The 19,289-nt window shown below is 37.4% G+C and overlaps 1 protein-coding gene across 3 annotated transcripts in view; it reads right to left on the bottom strand.

Annotated features, from left to right (window-relative positions):
• The window catches only part of PRMT3 (protein arginine methyltransferase 3), a 128,359-nt gene extending 110,274 nt beyond the window's left edge, over positions 1–18,085 (bottom strand). The window contains exons 1-8 of one of the 3 annotated variants that reach the window (XM_032881206.1): positions 17,922–18,085; positions 17,536–17,671; positions 15,874–15,956; positions 14,468–14,517; positions 13,726–13,828; positions 6,711–6,870; positions 5,231–5,375; positions 1,250–1,315 (exon numbers count right to left, since the gene is read on the bottom strand). In XM_032881206.1, the coding sequence (XP_032737097.1) occupies positions 1,250–1,315; positions 5,231–5,375; positions 6,711–6,870; positions 13,726–13,828; positions 14,468–14,517; positions 15,874–15,956; positions 17,536–17,671; positions 17,922–17,949 (771 nt within the window). In that variant the 5' untranslated portion in view covers positions 17,950–18,085. The remainder of the gene's footprint in view (positions 1–1,249; positions 1,316–5,230; positions 5,376–6,710; positions 6,871–13,725; positions 13,829–14,467; positions 14,518–15,873; positions 15,957–17,535; positions 17,672–17,921) is intronic. The other 2 variants (XM_032881205.1, XM_032881207.1) reach the window with 2 other exon arrangements.
• Positions 18,086–19,289: the final 1,204 nt, after the last annotated feature.

Here is a 19,289-nt window from a genome sequence, read left to right as displayed (position 1 = left end):
GTATAAATATAAAAACTATAAAAAAATTCTTAGTCTCTGCTGTAATAACATGTAAAAAGCACACAAAAAAGCTAAGTACAAAGAACTGATAAAAACCAAGATTTTAAAAATGAAATCACCTATTTGTGTATACAGGGGATCAGCAAATACAAAGAAACACGTACTATCATAAACCTTTCATTAGCTAATGCTTTGGTGAAGATACCAGAGAACCATATAAATTCCAACTGTCTAGCTCAGTTAAGCCACAAGTAAAACACAGCTCTTGGGAAACAGATATGGAAAATGAAAAGCCAATCTGTATTATATTCCAAACAAAATGCAAATCAGGAAAAGGATTTTTTTAAAATATAAAGATTGCTAGCCACTGCTGCAATATCACGTAAAGCTTATAAAATAACCTCCGAGAACTATCTTTTAAAATGAAGGTGAAAGGGGAATTATAAAAACCTGGTATGTTATCAATATACATGTTCTTGAAGTGGAAAGGGTGGGGGAAAATGCCCAAACAAAGTATATATGTGGCAGAAATGATAATATTTTTTACTAAATTAGTGGACTAATTTCCACCAAGAAAGTACAAACAGAAAATCTGAACTTTTAGGTAAACATGCCAACATAGAAAAGGAGAGAAGGAGGAAGTGAAGAAAAAATGAAAACAATTCATAAGGGAGGAAATACAAATGACAAAAATTTCAAACACACACACATACACAGTGTGAAATTCCATCTTTAAAAAAACCTGAAATGGTATTAAGACTAAATATAAAACACAAAGTGTCTTATAAAGGAGCAGATGAGGTCTTAAAAGAAAGCACTTAAGTTCTACCTTACAATATTTGACCCTACTTATAACTTCTTAAAATTATTAATTTTTAACTAATTAACATATACTAATCACTAAAAGTATGCTTTGGTACAGGGCTTATCTGATACATTTGAAATTCATAGGAATCACAGTAGATCAACAATATGTATAAGCAAAATAATCTGGATAAGTAAAGTTTAACTAAACCATGTTACTGTAATTAATGAATCTCAATTTAAAAAAAATCTGTAGACTGAATGATAGCACTAATCAGCCTTTCTGCTATCAGGATTCTGCACCACAGAGAAGCGTCATAAAAGTCTCCCATGAAATAAAGCCAGAGTACACTAAATCAACTGCTAGCACAATGAGACCCAAATGAGGACTTCTACCGCCCAAGAGCCTTGCAAAAGGTACAATTCTGTAGCCAATGCTACTCACCTTGTCTTTGAAGATATGTGGATTTTGATATATAAAATCTCGGTAACTTTCTGTTCGTACTTTGTCCTAGAGTGGAGAAAGAAAAACATTCTGTTTATAGGATAGACTGAAAATATAAAATTTCTAGGAAGATATTTGTTATTTTATCACACATTGTTAGTTTGCTTGGAAAGCTAAGCTTAATTTCTTTGTCCTAAAAACAATAAAAAATAGAAACGCCAACACACAAAGAAAATTACTGAAAGTTGGATAAGGTCTAAATTCTTAAAGATGTACACATTTTTGTCTTGATACATGTTATCATTTCAAGACTTCAACTGATAATTAAAGCTAACGAAGCTGAACATGATGTTTTGCTCCACCAAATAGGGCCTAGAGTCTAGAGCCTGAAAACGTATAGTAAAGGGAGTCTACTAGGTTAAATGTTAAAATGCTATGTTAAAATATGGGAGGAAAAAAAAGCCAAAACAGATAAATGTTAAAAGTTGTGGTTACATATAAAAAATGAAGCCACACGGAATATGGTTTTTCTAAGAAAGTCACTGATCAGCACCTATCTGATTTATAATCCTGTTTTGTTTCTAGAAATGTCTGTAGTAGGAAATGATGCTTAAAAGCCTATAATCCCAAAGGTAAATCATTTGAGCCCTGCAGCTCACATTTGAGACTTCTACACTCTGGAGTCTCGCATGACCTGTGACTGACGCAGGCATCGAATGTGAACATTTATTTTAGTTCATGAATAGAGCAGATTCCCTTTTCAATTACTTTAGTTGAGACACGTACAGACAGCAAATTAAGCAGAAAGGGCCTCTGCTGCCAAGTAAATAAAATGAGCACAATAAAAATAGAATAGGACTTCCAGCTTTATTTAGGTTTCACACTAGGTAAAAAGAAATGTTACAGCAAATACTATGATATCAAAATTCAGGCAATCCATACTCTTCAAAAAACAATTTTAGGCCAAAAAAACCCCCCAAACCCATATAATGTCTCAAATTAAAAGCCAAGTTGTTCTACTTAATTACAAGATATAAAAAAAATGTGGAACTGCAGAATTAATTCCATGTTTTCTGATGGTATTATTTCTAATTGCTTTATATAAAAAAATGTGTACCATTCCATACATTTGTCATTTTTATACTCATCTTGTACTACAGCCAGTGATTTCTGGTGGGTGAACATCAGTCTAGGAGGCAGTCACTTGGAAAGCTCTCGCCAACCACACTGCCTCACCACTGCTCCAACTTGATCACAAGCACCCGAACGCCTGTCCTAAATCCATGCACCGCTGCTCCCTCAACTACAGTCCTTCATCCGGGCTCTTTTTACAGATCCATCTGCTTTCATTCACGTGCAATAAAATCCAAAGTATACCAGAGTGCCTTGGGCATAGCAGAGCTTCAGTTTAGTAACTGAAGTCTTGAAAGGAAAACCACTAAAAATGAAAATGCAGGCAAATAAAAGACTAGCACTCATAACCACCTGTAAAAATGTATTCTAAGAAAACACAAACACTTCAATACAAAATAAGATAATAGAAATTTTAAAAATTGTTTTTTTCACCAGCCTATTAAAACTAAGGAACACAAAAGAAGAATAAAATCAGAGCTCTAATACTAAGAAGCAACATCATTTTCGAAGACTAGTAAAGTGCCATGGAATTATTCCTACAAATACAAGAAAAAATTTAAGAATGAGACTACAGAAAAGTATATCCTACGAATTTTATGTATATATAATGGTATGTTTTAAAGGTACAGGCTCATGAAGGTAGAAGGAATGCATGAGTCGAATGGAGATACAATCAGAAGAATGCAGTAAAGAAAAGTAATGTAATGGTACTTGATCTGTGATAAATGTTTACCAGGATGAACAATATTTTTCTTGGAAAAAAAGAGACTGATACATCTCAGATTTACAACATTAGTCAAGAATGACTCTTCTTCAGAAAGATAAAGTGGCAAAGGATTTTGAAAGTTCATGTAATCCATCCTTCCATCAGCTGTTAGCTCTGGAATTCAAAAATGTTATCTTCATCCAAACTCTAGAAAGTAAGATCACAAAGTACCTTTATTTCTAATTATAATCACAACATATGCCATCATTGAAATACCTGAGATTAAGCAACCAAAAAATCCAAATACTCTTCCCATAAAAGCAAGGCCAATTCTAAGCATAAAAATAAATCCTATCCATGGTTTCTCAATTTTAAATTATTTATAAATATCAAATGAGATTGTGGTAATAATGCAACCTTAAACAGATTATGTGAGCTAAGAATTGCTTTGATAAGAAACAGAATACTGCTTGATACACAGAACATTTCCTACTCACCCACAGTATGTAAGTTAGCAAAATATAAACTGGATAAATAGTTCTTTTTGCATGGAATATATGCTTATTTCTTATGAATACTTAATCAAGTCATCCCCAAGGAGAGGTAATTACATTGTGTAACAGCTAATGGGAAGTGAGGCATGGAAAATTATATTAATAGGGATTCTTAAATGATTCTCTAAAAGGGAAAATGTAGCACTGAGAACTTCAAGGTGGAATTTCTTAAATCCATATGTACATCAAAAGGACTTAAAGATATATGACCAGGTATAAAGATCCTCTAGTTATGGATATACAGAGACAAATGTCCAGACAGACATTTGGAAATAAGTAGTCAAAATGGATTTCCCTGATGATTGTATCTAGGATACATTTATGCCCCACCTACTTGGGAGTCTCAGTAACCTTATCTGTCTGAAAACCCACACAATTTCCATACTAAAGGCATTAAAGGTTCATGGCATTTAAATTGATGGGGTGATTTAAAATGACAAACATGGGCTTAAGTGAACCCCTTAAAAAGAATTCTAGACACAATAAATTTTAACAAAGAAAACAGAGTAAATCAATTTCTTTTAAACAAACTCACTCCGACTTAAAATAATTTATCACTTATAACTGTTATTTATAATGCTATGCCATTACCCAAGTGATAACAAAAAGTACAACCTACTGTGACATGTCATTATTAAAGGAATGACATGACACTGTTTTAACAGACCCCAAGTAATTACAATTACTATTAATCAGGAGACCTCCACCCTGTGATCTTGCAAACCTGACTCAACAAAATACATACATGTTATTATTAAATATCCCTGGTTATTTTAAATCTATCTGTGTCAGAGGAACATGGTCTCCAGGCTTTCCAAAATAAAACAATCCTGTGAGGAAGGATTTAGGAATGCATTTTTTGTCGGCATCTAAAATTCACAGAGATGAACGTCTAACACTTTCATGAAGTTTTTTACATTCCAACACTTGTTCTACTATAGTTTTACCGAATTAAAAAATTAGATGTTACTATTTTACAATCTGTAATACATAATCAAATGTGTAATTACTACGTATGGCTAGAAATTTATTTATATTTTATATGGACATTATCATTATAAAAATTAAAACCAACCAAATTTAAAAACCTGATTTGACCAATTTAGGAAATTCTACATATCAATGATTTCAAATGTAACAAAGTTATGCTATGACAATTATAAAAATTATTTACAATTAAACTTTTTACCAAAAAATTATTTGCCCAAACTGAAGTCAATATTACTATTTAGAACACTAAAATTAATCATCCCCTTTGTACATTAAAAGACAAATGTATAATTTGTTACTATTTAATAGTTGCTCTTGAGAAGATGAAAACCAGCAGCAGTTTTCTCCAATGTTTTATTTCAAGCAAAAGTAAAATTTCATAAAGATTAAGAAGGATCTTAAATCGAATTTACAGTGGCTGTGATGCTCCTATAGTCTTTTCAACCCAAGATGCACTATTAGGCACCAAAGAGATTTAAAAAGCAGTTCTAAGAAAACACAAAAAAAACCCAGTTCCTACAGAATATATACTAAGAACTTGTTTCATTCGGTTTTTCCTTTAGTACGGATTTGGAGCACTTTATGCTCTTTTCTAACCTTTAGCATTTCTTCATGTATCCCATAATGCCCGTATGAGCTGAAATAAACGCCATCCTCATCTTCCTGGAGGTCTGCAATGGCAGTAGTAGATGACGAGCAGGTTCTGACATCTGCGTTCATCACAAAATCCTGAGCAAATTGTCTGTAATCAATTTGAAATACACCCTTGAGACAGGTTTATTGGACCATGAAAAAAGGAAAGGCTAGAGGTTGAGGGAGAAGAAAAGGGAGGGAGTCTGGTATGCAGCGTGATGAGCCTCTAACTCAACATTCTATCTGAAGCAACGGAAGGCTCCCCCTGCTGGATCTTAAGCAACAGCATATGCAAACTCAGACGTAAACATGCCTTCTGCGAACCACAGAAACAGATTATATAGCTGTTTGTATCTTTCAACTGAACAAAACCACATTATTTTGATTCAATTTTATTATTTCTATTGTTCTAAAATCTTATTTTAGCAGGTGAATGAATCAGTGTGGTATATTTCAACACTATTAAGATTTTTTGAAACCACAATACTTCATCAAAGGGTATATGGGCAGAAAGTTGACCCAAATTGAGAATTATTTACCTACACCACCACCACCCACTGCAGCTCTAAAACTCAATTCCCTCTCTGATGACAACATATTAAGTATCTATAATGTATGCACGGGGGAGAGATGCTAAGCTGGGGGGCCGACAGTGAAGTTGTTGGTTACTAGATTAACCAGCATAAAATCTCAAAAAGGAAAGGGAACCACAGTCAGCTACACTTTGTTCCCTGGACATTCTAGCAAACCATCAAATGGGTACTGAGGGAATGGCAACCAATTTACAAAAATCCAACAGCTAAAGCTATGCTTTGGAGAAATGCAGAATCTTGGGCCCCACTTCAGACCTCTGAATCAGAATGTACAGTGTGACAAATTCCCAAGTGATTCACATGCACACTAAATTCTGTGAAGTATATTCTGTGAAGTAAACCAGTAGAAGGCTAATTTACTCACTGGACAAAATCATCCTATGTATCTCATTTTCTAATACTACATAATTATACTTTGGTTCTTTAAAAACAAAAATTTCAACACTGTATTGTCCCCAAACCTAAAAAATATTAATTACTCCCCCTTAAAAGGCTAGGAGAAAAAAAGTAAGTGGAAAAATCTATTAGATTCTATTAGATTACCGAGTAATTCAAAGGAAGGCAATATCAAAGAACAAAAGCACTCAAGAGGACGACACTCCTAGAACAATAACTGCAAGCACAAAAGTAATTATAAAGAATGTGGAAACAAGCAAAACCACAAAATTCTGTTAATCAACTACAACATATAAAAATGTTGCATACCATTAATTAACTTAAAATAAATTTAAAATTAAATACCCACATTGTGCTTTCCAATACATGAAATGTTTTACCATATTCCACCTTATTATTAGCAGTATTACTTTGGGGATCTAAATAACTAATATTCTGTAAGATTGATAAATTACTTCATTCTTTGCAGATCCTCACGTGCTCTAGCTAATGCAGCTTCAGCAGACAGTGCCCTGGCTTCCATATGTTTCAATTTTTCAACAACAGATGTGTTTTCACTGAGTCCATTGGGGTATGAGAATGGGACTGACACTGGTTCATAAAGATCTTCTACATCTAAAGAAATAAATGGACATTATTATCATGCCATCTTCTAACAATGAAGCAAATATAAACATATTATCAATAAATATATACTAAGGGCCTATTATGCAGCCAACTGAGAAATAGTTGCAGAAGTACTTCTAGTTAAATAAATAAGAAGTACTTCTAGTTAAATAAATCTTTAATATCCAAACTGTTTCCATTTAAATATAAAGAGCATTCTGTTAGTCTAACTTTTTCATTAGGTGGCTAAATTAACCATATATTAAAGCATTAATTATACTGAACCAAACTTAGAAGCAAAAAATGGAAAGAAAAAGTCCTAATATGTATTTTTTTAAAGATTTTATTTATTTATTTGACAGACAGAAATCACAAGTAGACAGAGAGGCAGACAGAGAGAGAGAGAGGAGGAAGCAGGCTTCCTGCTGAGCAGAGGGGCTTGATCCCAGGACTCTGAGATCATGACCTGAGCTGAAGGCAGAGGCTTTAACCCACTGAGCCACCCAGGTGCCCCCCTAATATGTATTGATCACCAAATTTCTTCCAAGCACATACATTACATCTTATTTCTTCCTCAAAACAAACCTAAGATATAAATATTTATCCCTATTTTAAGGCATGGGAAATATAAATTTCAGAGAAATTAAGGGAGCTGCCCAAAGTCACTTGGTGATTTAATAAAAAAACTAAGATACAAACCCATGCCTGCCCTCCTAGTTCATATTCTTGCCACCACACTAGGTCCCTTCTCAGACTCTGAGTCTTTATCTATAGAATAACAGGCATTACATTTAGATATTCACTAAGGACAGTGTGTACATAAAGAATTCTATACATTCAGTAACTTTTTTATCCTAGGTAATGGATAGTGTAATCTATACACCAATGTCTTATTGCTGGTATTATGACATCCTAATTCCTAATATCAAAAGACTTAACTTTAATATCTTGATGTATAAAGTCATTAACTTCCACTGTAGAACTAACAACTCTGCAAACAGAAGTTAATATATGGAGTTAGTGACTGTGGTCAAAATCCCAGTGTCTATTAATCAGTCCAATTAACCTTCTGATCAACTTAAAATAATAAAAATGATGCAGATATATTTTCTCTTCAGTACAGCACTGAAAGAAATATGGCTTCATTTTTCCATATTCAGTTTTTAGTTATGACACTTACAGAGTTGAGAAAAAAGAACTAAGCTTAACAAATACATGAGAATACAACTTAGAGACTAGAGCCTACATCGAACTTCTTCTAAGAGCAGTAGTACAATATGCCACTAATCTCCAATTAGTCAGAATACTGAATCACTGTTTTAAAACAACTATAGATTCATTTGCTATTTACTTCACCAAAAATTAATGAGAACAACAAAATATGTTAAGGACAGTACACCATATTTTCTACTTCTTACTACAACTCATTTTCAAACTTCTTCAAACTGTTTACAAGCCAGCTTGTTGGTCTAAATTACAGATGAGAACTGAACAAAGGAATTGATTTCTTTGTTTCAGCAAGTTTCTCTGTTTGCTTTTTGCTGCAATAAAAGACAGAGTAATCTTTCAACACTAATAATATATAGATAATCATATAAAGGAAATGTTGAAAAGGAGAAAGGATTCAGTCAACATTAAGATCCATAACTACAATTTATCAAAAGTCTAATTCAAAGTTCTAAACCATGTTCAGGAAGATGAATTCCCACATCTACATTCTGTCTCTGGAGGTTCAGATCACCTGGATACTTCATTTTGGCAGCTGAGAACTACCACAAAGGACGGTCAATTCATCAAGAAGGCATAACAATTATAAATGAGTATATACCTCACAAAAGCAAAAACTGATAGAATTAAAAGGCAAAAACAGACAATTCTTCATAGAAACGTAAGTACACCCCATCAATGACTGATGAATTAGAGAAATTCAAAAACATGTAAGAGATCACAACTAAAATATCCAACACCTTGAACTATTTCGAGACTAGTGGACCCAAAAACTGTATCTGACACTCCTGTAGAGTACGGATTTTACAGTCAGTCTGTCAACTTGAGTTTGTCTGATGTTTTTTCATTATTGGAATAAAGTACAGCAGAAAAATGATGTTGTATCCTGAGTGCGTTTTTCCAAGGTGTCAATAGGACTTATTAATGGTGACGTTAACCTTGATCAGTCAGTTGTGGGAGTGTCTGCTGGAAAAAAAGTTAACATCTCCTTTGTATTTAAACTTCTTGGGGAGATATTCTGAACTATGCAAATCCTATTTCATATTAAATTTTTATCCACTGATCTTAGTGTCCATTGGTGCATCTTTTCTGCAAGTTATTACTATGGTGTTTGCATAATGGTCATTTTCTCTCTCCCCTTCTAAAATTTTACTCTAGGTTTGAGCTGCTCCTTCTCCATTTTTAGCTCCATATCTAGCTGATAACGTCAGTATGGATTTAGGTATATTTATTCTATCCTATGAGCTAAAACCCAACACTATCACTTTGTGTTCCTCAAATTCCTCCAGGTTTGGCCATGAAGAGTCCTTCAGGTTGGCTCCTGTATTCTTGTGTAAGTCCCCTCTTCCCACCCCCAGCTCCCCACCTTTTCTTTTTAAGCACTTCCTTACTCTGTGGAGCAAACTGTTCCAGAGTCATCTTGTATCGCCCTATGCCATCCATGGAATCAATCACTTCTCCAAACTTTTTAAAAATTTTTTATTGGACAATGGTGTTAAAATCTGGGCAACAGGCACGTTTACTGCTACTGGGGTTTTTCTAAGCTTTCTCAACAGAGCCAGGAAAGACATGTGTGTATACTAACCCACACATGCACAGACACCTGTATTCCCCTACCTATGTGCATGTATATTAAAAACTGAGTTGATACTGGTAACTCTGATTCCAATCTATCACTATAGGACTCATTTCATCCTTCTGTACTTCCTTATCTGACACCTCCTTCCCAACAGTGAGAAACCTAGCTCTTATTGTCCGTAATATATTTACTTACTTGTCCATGCTATTACAGAAAGTAATAGTCCCAGAATTGCTAGCTCAAACCTTATGAGAAAAACCTTTCCTGACTAGATTACAGAATTTATGTAGTCTTTTTTGCAATATCCAGTCAAGATTTTAGTGACTCAAACAACTCTTTCCTTCCCTACCCCCTTCAGCAGTTACATTAGTCCTGTGTTAATATAGCTGAGTTCATTCGTTAGTGTTTGTATTCCATTTTGCACCACCACTACCCTCATACCTCCTGGTTGCTTTGTTGTTTTTTTTTTTTTTAATTACATGAAGGCTATGAGAAATAAAATACCTCTATCCCAAGAGTGGGGCTATATAGAAGGTACATTCTCCAAGAAATGTCACTCCCCCATTATCCCTGTTACGTCTACCCCACTGTGCCCTTCTATCGCTGTCCCACTAAACCCCATACGTAACTGCTCTCTTTAGTCTCTAGTTTATCTTTACTGTATTTCTCTTACACAAATGAGCAGGCACACGCATTTTCTCAAGTCCCTTCCTTTCTTACATGAAAAGAATATCATACCATAGATACTCCTTTGAGCTTTGCCTTTTCTTATTTAACCGTATGTCTTGGAAATCACTCTATCAGTTCAGAGAACTTTGGGTTGTTGTTGTTTTTTTTTTAATAGATGGTGTGGACCTACCAGAGTTTACTCAACTACTCTTCTATGTATGAGGACTTAGGCTGTTGTCAATATTTAGAAATTACAATGTTATCTTGAATAAACTTGCGTACAGGTATTTTCAGAATGTTGGAAAATACATGTACGCAATGATTCTTATCTGTGAAACTGCTGTGTTAAAAAGGGCACATACAGTTTAATTAGGTGTTGCTAAATTTGCATTCTACTAGCAATGTATCAGTGCCTGTACTTCTCTGTCAACAAAATACGTCATATTTTAAAACTATTTACCGGTCTGATAGGTAATAAAAGGTATCTCACTGATGGGCTACTTTCGAACTCTTTGGTGAACTGTTTCATCATGTACTTTTTCCTATTGTTCTATCAAGTGTTTCATCCTTTGTCCCTCAAGGTTTAATGGTTCTTTGTTTATAAAAGAATACTGACACTTTGTGGAATATTTTCCAAATGTTACATTGTACTTAAAAAAAAAACTCATTTTATTTACTCAGATTTCATTAGTTTTTCCTAACATCCCCTTTCTGTCCCAAGAGCCTATCCAGGATACTGTAATTTCATTCAGTTGTCATATCTCCTTAAGCCTCTCTTAGCTATGACAATTTCTCAGATGTTTCTTGTTTTTGATGTCCTTGATAGTTTTGAGGAGTACTAATCAGGAAGTTTGTAGAATGACCCTTACTTTGTGTGTCTGATGGATTTTCATGGTTTGACTGAGGTTATTGGGTTTGGGGAGGAAGACTAGAGGGAAAGTGCCATTCTCATCACACATTATAAAGAATTTATAACAACAATGTGATTTATCACTGATGTGATTATCTGGCTACGCTAGTGTTTACCAGGTTTCTTCCTCATAGTTACTTGGCCTCCCCTTATACTATACTTGTATTGCCTATTTTCTTAGTCATCTTTTTTAATTAATTTGATCACCTTTAAATCCTCAAAGCCTAATACTTAGCAGATGCTTGATAAATATTTATTGAAAGGCAGTGGAGGTTCAGTGGTCAATAAGCTTGGAGCCAAGACAGCAATGACCTTCTCTTCTGTCTCTCTCCACCAAGGGCTAGGAGCACTATTTGAGAGAACGCAGGCAGCACACTCAAGGACATGCCCAGTTCAAGTTCTCCCTTTTTTACTGGCCTCTTTGAGTGTTCCAGATCACAGTCATGGCTTCTTCATCCAAACTCCTGTAGACCTTATTTATTTACTAGTAACAATAAATTCTCCTTTATTAAGCAGTTAACCCTCTGACAGGTACTGCGCTAACATGCATTATCTTCGCAACAATTCTACAAGGTAAGTGTCATTACCACCTTTTTACAAATTAAGGCTGAAGGAGATTAACTTAATATTCCCGTTGGAGAGTTAGATTCAATGCTGATCTGCACCCACAGTGACCAGCATACAACAAATATGTGTTGATATAACCTCTCCCTCTTCTGAACAATACTACCTTTTCTACTTCTCACAAAACTTATCATATCTGACCTCATAATACAAGACAGACATTTAAAAACAAAATACTCTTTAAGACTGTGGCCTCCCTATGGGAAAGAGTCATTTCTTCATGTTTCTAAGGCATTTGATGTACCACTTTTATCCTGTGAGTGTTCAGTGGGTGATTTTGAATTTAGGAAGTCATGAAGAGTACTTAGTGGGCACTTGGTCATTTATCAAAGAGATCACTTTGATCACTCTGGGGGAGAAATGAGATTAGAGAGAATTTGTAAAAACAGGAAAAAATCAACCCGGACTCACCAAATTTTGGAGCCAGAAAGAATCTCAGATGGAAACTTAGTAACAAAAAGTTCTGTCCAGGGTAAAACAGTTCCTGAATCCAACATCAAGGTCCTAACTACTACATCACAGTATCATACAACTTAATGATTATCCTTCTCAAGGAAATGAGTAGTTTTCTACAGCTCTCACTAATCAGAGAACTACTCAAGTCCACACTGTCAAACTTCTGTATGTGAAGGGACATGTCCTTTTAGAATGGTCTTACTGAGCTGAAGAGAGCAAATGCTTTACATCTAAATATGGTATACATAAGGGGGAAAAAAGTTTTAACCCTGATAAGTTATAACAATAAAGTATCTATAAGAAGCTAATAGAATTTTCCTAAGATCCTTGTTTAATAAGGAATGAGCTGGGGTGCCCGGGTGGCTCACTCAGTTAAGAGCCTGACTCCTGATTTCAGCTCAGGTCATGATCTCATGGGTCTTGGGATCAAACCCCACCTTGAGCTCCACACTCAGTAGTAATTCCGCTTGAGATTCTCTCCCTCAACCTCTCCGCCCACTCACATGTACACACTCACACTCTCCCTCTCTCAGATAAATAAATCTTAGAAAGAGTAAAATAGGAAATGAGTGAGTGCACAGAGCAAATAAGAAAGCTATAGTCAAGAAATGAAAGTAGCCCTGCCACAAGGAAGGCTGTAGAGTTAATGTGTGTAGATGAGCCCTTGGAAATTTGAGTGGAATCTGTTTTGCATCAAAACAAAATCTCAGTAAATTAGGTGTCTTAAATTAAGTCAATTATCTGATCTAAATGCATCAGACAAAAGCAGCAAATACTATTAAAACTACTTTAATGTTACGTTGAAGCAGAAAAAAATTTAAAAAATGATTTTGAATCAGATATAAAAATTTTGGTTAATTAAAAATAAATTAAAAATTCAGTTAATTTTAGTTAAGTTAGCTAAATTAAAATTTTAGTCAATTTTAGTAGACTAAAAATTAGTCTACAATTAAAATTATTGGGGCGCCTGGGTGGTTCAGTGGTTCAGCATCTGCCTTCCACACCGGTCCTGATCCCAGAGTCTTGGGATCGAGCCCCAAATCTGGCTCCCTGCTCCTCAGGAAGCCTACTTCTCCCTCTCCTACTCCCCCTACTTGTGTTCCCTCTCTCGCTGTCTCTCTCTGTCAAATAAATAAATAAATAATCTTTAAAAAAATTATTTTCTTAAGTGTCCCTATGTTTCAGAACATCTTATACACAGTATTAAAACAAACTTCTACCTCTAAATTTCTCTCTAGTAATGGTCACTGTAACTTTCAAACAGCTTTCATACTGAAACCAACTACCTGGTAAAGTCTTTAGAGAATTAAGGCGATGATATATTTTCTTAGAAAACTTAACCACCATTTGCCATTATAAATGACCCTGTGTTAAAGAAGACCCAGTAGGTTCATCTTACCAAATTGAAGTAATAGGTCATCTTCTAATACTGGCTTCAAATACTCTTCTTTCTCCCAAGGCACTGGGTTGTATATGGAATTCATATACTCAACTGTAGGATTCTGGATGTAAAATTAATTGCATGTTTTTTCATTGTATATAGTATTTCATTGTATATAGTCACAACGCCCCCACCCAGCAAAAAGTAGAAACACTAAGCAAAAAAATAAAAAAAGGGAACAACGTCTACCTCACAAAAAATCTGTATTTAAGGAGTCTATGCATCACCTGTCATTTCATTAACTTGACTGGATGATTGCTTAGATTAAGCAATATGGTTTCAATGCACCTTTTTATTGTTTCGATTTGGGGAAAGTAGCATCATAAACATTCATTGGAATAGAAGCAAAAAAAGGACTATTTGAAAAATAGAACAAAAAGACAACCACAGTACTTGAAATCACACTAGTAATTATTTCTGATTCAGGGAAATCCTGTGTATCAGTATTATCTGACACTGAATTATTTTTTCACATAGCACCAATTCACCTCTTGGACATAGTTAAAAATGATACCTTACTAAGCATGGTGTGTATTCATTTACTTGGTGCTTGTTATGTCATACTAGTTCCTAACGTCCATGATTACCCCAGTATGATTACATAGCAGTTCTTTGTATTCTTCTAAAATCAACACCCCAATAGGCACTGTGGTATTTCTTTAGTTTCCAAACAAAACTGTAAATTAAGCTACTGACTTACCTTGAGTCTAATAAAATTTATTAGCTTAATGTATCCATAAAATTCAAGTCCTAATGAGGAAAAAAAAAGATAATTCACCTATTTTAATATACATTTTGTTTAAATGACATATTCTACAGAGGCTTCTGATTAGATAAAATATTTCTATTCTCTAAACTACAACTTTAAATATTTTGAATTTCTCATTAAGAATTAGAAATAACAACTTTAATACTTCTGAGTATTTTAATTGAGAAACAGCCACATGGATAACAATTTCTAATGTTTTTCTTGCATTTCTGAAAAAGTAGGAAATTAATTTTTAGAATTCAAATCTTCATTTGTAAGAACAATACAAATCAGGAAAATTCGGTTATAGATTTTAACAAGTATTTGGCAGCCGATAATTTGAGCCTATTTTTAGGGTGCCTACCAAATTACAATTTTGCCTGGACATGGAGTATTCAAATGATACACAAGCTTTTACATTAAGTGATATAAATTAAAAAACAATGAGGCTTGTTCTCTTTCCAGAAATGAAGCACCATTTAAAACATGGAAAAGTAACAGGATATCCAACCAACTGAGTATTATTTGTTGTGAAAAATGTTGTTATGAGAAACATAACAGCACTGAAGATGTTTTATAAGCATAATAGCATATAAAACCCCTATTTAAGTAAAAAAAATTAAAAATTATAAAGTATGATTCCAATTTAGCTTAAAAAATGGACATCAAAAAAACCAATAAATCACTCATGTCTTATAAAAGCAGCCACAGCTGAATTTATGATTTATAAACACATTTTATCACACATTGAATGTCTTTTCTAGATGATAGCAAATACAGGGACTAAAAAAACCAACCCTGTATTTAGTTAATTTTAGTGGAACAGTGTGGCTCTTTTGCATACATTTGGAAAAAGCAGACCTTAATTATAAGTGAAGTATGTTCAAACACAAGTTTCAAAAGAATCATCTAAATATTTTGTTTACCACCTTAACTTCATCACTCCTTTTTCTATACTCTTACCAAACTCAACCTTTTTGCCCTGAAGTTCATGTTATGCTTTGAACTGGTAAGTTGTCTTTTTTCACAATGACCCACCTCCTTTTCCAAAGTCCACCTCTATCCTTGCTCTCCCTGATTCTAATATGATAAAAATGCAATCATATGCCAAGGTTGCTTTTATCCCCCTTTTTAGTTGTACAGTCAATATAAGCTTAAATAGAGTGAATCTCATCTAGAAGAATGATTTATAATTAGTCCTCCTTCGAAGGCCACTTGTCAAAAAAAACTTCATAAGAGAGGTTTTGTTGTATTTTTCATGACACTGAACTTGTGTAGGAAAGAAAAGGTCTGGAGGAATACAAAGTTTGAACTTAAATTTCACAACTAAAATTTCCTTTAGTCTAAAAAATACTCACCATGTTTATGGACCATGTTATCAATATTAAATTGATGCTCAGACTTACAGTGTGAAAATGTTTCTTCAGCAGATGTAAATAACCTGAAAAATGAAATCATAACTTCATGAAACAGTTCCCTCAAAAGTCTAAATATTGATTTCAGGTGAAATACACACTCCCCCCACTTCTGCTAAGTCCTGTTTTATATCCAAATAAGAAAAAGCAAACATACCTGTAGATGAGAGGGACCCAGCATTTCTAAAGGGAATTAATACCTCTCTGTCCCACTGTATACCCTACAAACTACATTTTAAACGTCAAAGTTAATTTATTTGCCAAATAATAGCATTGAATTTATAAAAAAGCTTTTAAGGACGAGAACTCCCTTTGATAGTTTCTGTCAAGAGATGAAAACTCCCTACAGAAGATTCTCTTCTGCTCTGTGTCAATGCTGCTTCCAGAGGCTTTGAACTGTGTGAGCTCAGACTGCTTTTAGAAATAAAGCATAAAATGTAATTTTTACAGCTGGCATACTCCCAAAGTGCTTATTCCAAAGATGACCCTGCAGTGTTCTGAAAGTACTTGTGTTATAGACACTGTGAGGACCAAGCCTCTTCATTAGTGACCTGTGAAACTGAAGGATACTGGAGATAGGAACACACAGCAAGGAGCTACCTATCCCCTCCGCAGGCCTAGCACCTATGCAGTCATTAGTTTTCAACAAATGTTTACCTTGTTGCACTTATACGGCTTATCACGAAGTACATCCCTGACGCTCAATAAATGTTATTTTACGGCAACTGGAGTGTAGTAGACATTCTGTACCCACGCAAATGGCGCTACATGGGAGAACAATGACGAATCAAGAGGAGCTAATATGCCACCAATCAGCACCCTGCCGAGATTTATGGGAAACTGGAAAATGTTTGTTCAAGTAACACTGGCCCATGCCAAGAAGGCCTCTTTCACACCCACTTCCAAAAGGCTGACCAGAGTCAAAGCTTCCTGAGATGAAGAGGCAGAAATTTAAGTGGAAAAACGTGGATTTGGATATACGACAAACCCTTTGTGAACGAGTTACTGATACCATAGCTTCTTTCTCCCTAAGTGAAAAGGGCATCAATTCCTTTCCCTTCAAGAGATGGCAAGCCCCGACCTAAGAAAGGTGATTCTTCAGATGGCTCAAGTGGAAACAGTACACCTGTGAAGCTCTGTACCCATTAATGAATTATAGAGCGATAAAGCTGGAAGGGCCCTGAGGGATGATCTGGCTTAGTGACTGGCAAACTTATCTCATTAGAATCATCTCAGAAAATGCCTTTATAAAAATCTAAGATTCCCAGGTCCCACGCCTGATTTGGAAAGGCGGAGGCGCCGGGTTGAGCATCCTTTAAAGTCTCAGGAGACAAGGGTGCACCGCTAGACTTGGGAACCACAGATTCAGAGTTCGCGCACGGGGAAACTGAGGCCGGCTGAAGAGAAGCTAGTATGACGTGGTTTCCAGTTTAGGGCTCTTCCCTCTACAGCACGGCGCTTCCTTCTCAACAAACCCTCACTCCACACCACGGGCTCAAGGATTCGTGGGCAGGCCGCTCGGGCCGGGCTTCAGACGAACGCACCACACGGACGCACCGGGCGCGGGCACCCTAGGGGTGGCGCCTGGCACGGAGGCGGACGAACCTGTCACAGAACAGGCAGGGGGTCTGCTGCTTGTCGTGGAGGGGCTCAGCATCGTCCTCATCCTCCCAGGCGGCCTCGTCACCGCTGTCGGACAGCTCTGGCAGGTCGTCCTCGTCCTCCACAGCGCCCCGGCCGCCTAGCACACGTAAATCATCAGCCCGGCGCCGGACCGACGCCAGTGCGAGGCGCACGCACGAGGAGCAGGGTGGGGGGTGCGCCGCCCTCCGCCCCGCTCCCCCGCGGCCCTCGCCAGCGCCTCCCCCACTCCCAGCCAGGCCCCACCGTCCCGCCCCGCAACCGGGACGGGCAGCGGAAGGCAGGTCTTTCTCCCGCCCCGCGGGCTGCGCGCCGGGCGAGCAGGGAGCTAAATAGCCAGGGATACCCACCCGCAGCGCCCGACGCTAACGAGCACATGGCTGTGTTGTCCCGGAACCCCGCGCGCCTGGGGGCGGGGACCGGGCTGGGCAGCGCGCGCGCAGCCGCCGCCGAGCTCTCCGGGCCCGGAAGCCTGGGGACGAGCGCGAGCGCGCGGCAGGGACGGAACTCGCGGAGCCTCACAGCCGCCCAGAAATGCGAGAACGCGCGCGCGCGCGGGCTTGGGAGCGCTTCCGGCCTCGAGGCCGCGGTCTTTGGTCACATGAGTTGGGTGGGCGGGGCTGGAGCCTGTTCTCCGCTTCCTCCAGCGCCAAGGTTCGTGTATCGCGCGCAGATTCGGCGATGAATCTGGTACTAAGTGTTGCCGGCTTTGATGTGACTTTTGTCTCCTCCTCGCGCCACGCACGTCTCACCGGGAGGCCTTCGCCTGCGCCCCTGAACCCAGAAGCTCAGAGACCCGCCGCCGCGGGTTTACAGTGGGCACCGCGCCCTCTGTGCGTCTCTAACTCGACGAAAGGGCTGTTAGTGGAGGGGGCGGCCGACCCGCGGCGCCCTCTGCTGGCAGAGGCGGCGGAGCGCAGGCAAGGACCTCAGACTCCACTGATTCCTGGGGTCTCTGATTCCCTTGGGGTCCAGAGAGGACTGCAGGAGCCAGTGTGGGCGTACTAGAGCACTCATAGGTGCCGAAGCCTGGCGGACCGTTTTAAGGATTTTAGTCTTTTAAGTGCAGTGGTTAAGTGAAAGCATGGACTCAGATCGAACCCATTTAGTCTGAATCCTCTTTCTGTCACTTTGTCAGCCTGATCTTGAGCAAGATCAAGACTTTTCACCACCTCCACTTCCTCACCTACAAAACAGGGATAATGAATGCACTAGCCATTGAGCCACTGGATAAAATGACAATACGTGTAAAGTGCGTAGACAGTAAGTGTTAACTTTATCCTAGACAATGGGAAGCAGCTGACAGAGTGGCTCTTCCATACCTTCAGAAAGTGACATTATGGCTGCTGGGTGGGAAGAACACAAATGTTCTGTGCTTCATGCCTTTTTTCCCCCTTTCCTAACATGTACTCAAACTACAGAACGCTTTCTTGGGTAGGAGTGGGCAGCAGTAATTTCTGTAGGTAACTGACCAAGCTTTAGTTCCAGAGACTAGCACATGTTTATCCAATTAAATTGACTACCTTGGTGTACCAGACTCCACATAATCCTACCTGATTTCCATATCAACCCAACTCTTCAGCCTTTGATTTAGGGCTCATCTTCCCACCTCAAAGCTTTTGCTAAGAACTCTCCACAAATATGAACCATCATTACTCAAGAAGTTTCCACTGTCTTTCCAGCAGCCCTCCATTAGTTTCTTTCTCAGCATGTACCAT

This window comes from Lontra canadensis, unplaced genomic scaffold (assembly GCF_010015895.1).
Source record: "Lontra canadensis isolate GAN:19392208 unplaced genomic scaffold, GSC_riverotter_1.0 scaffold74, whole genome shotgun sequence".
NCBI lineage: Eukaryota > Metazoa > Chordata > Mammalia > Carnivora > Mustelidae > Lontra > Lontra canadensis.
Note: the sequence above shows the minus strand (reverse complement) of the source record. Positions and strands in the feature narration are given on the sequence as shown.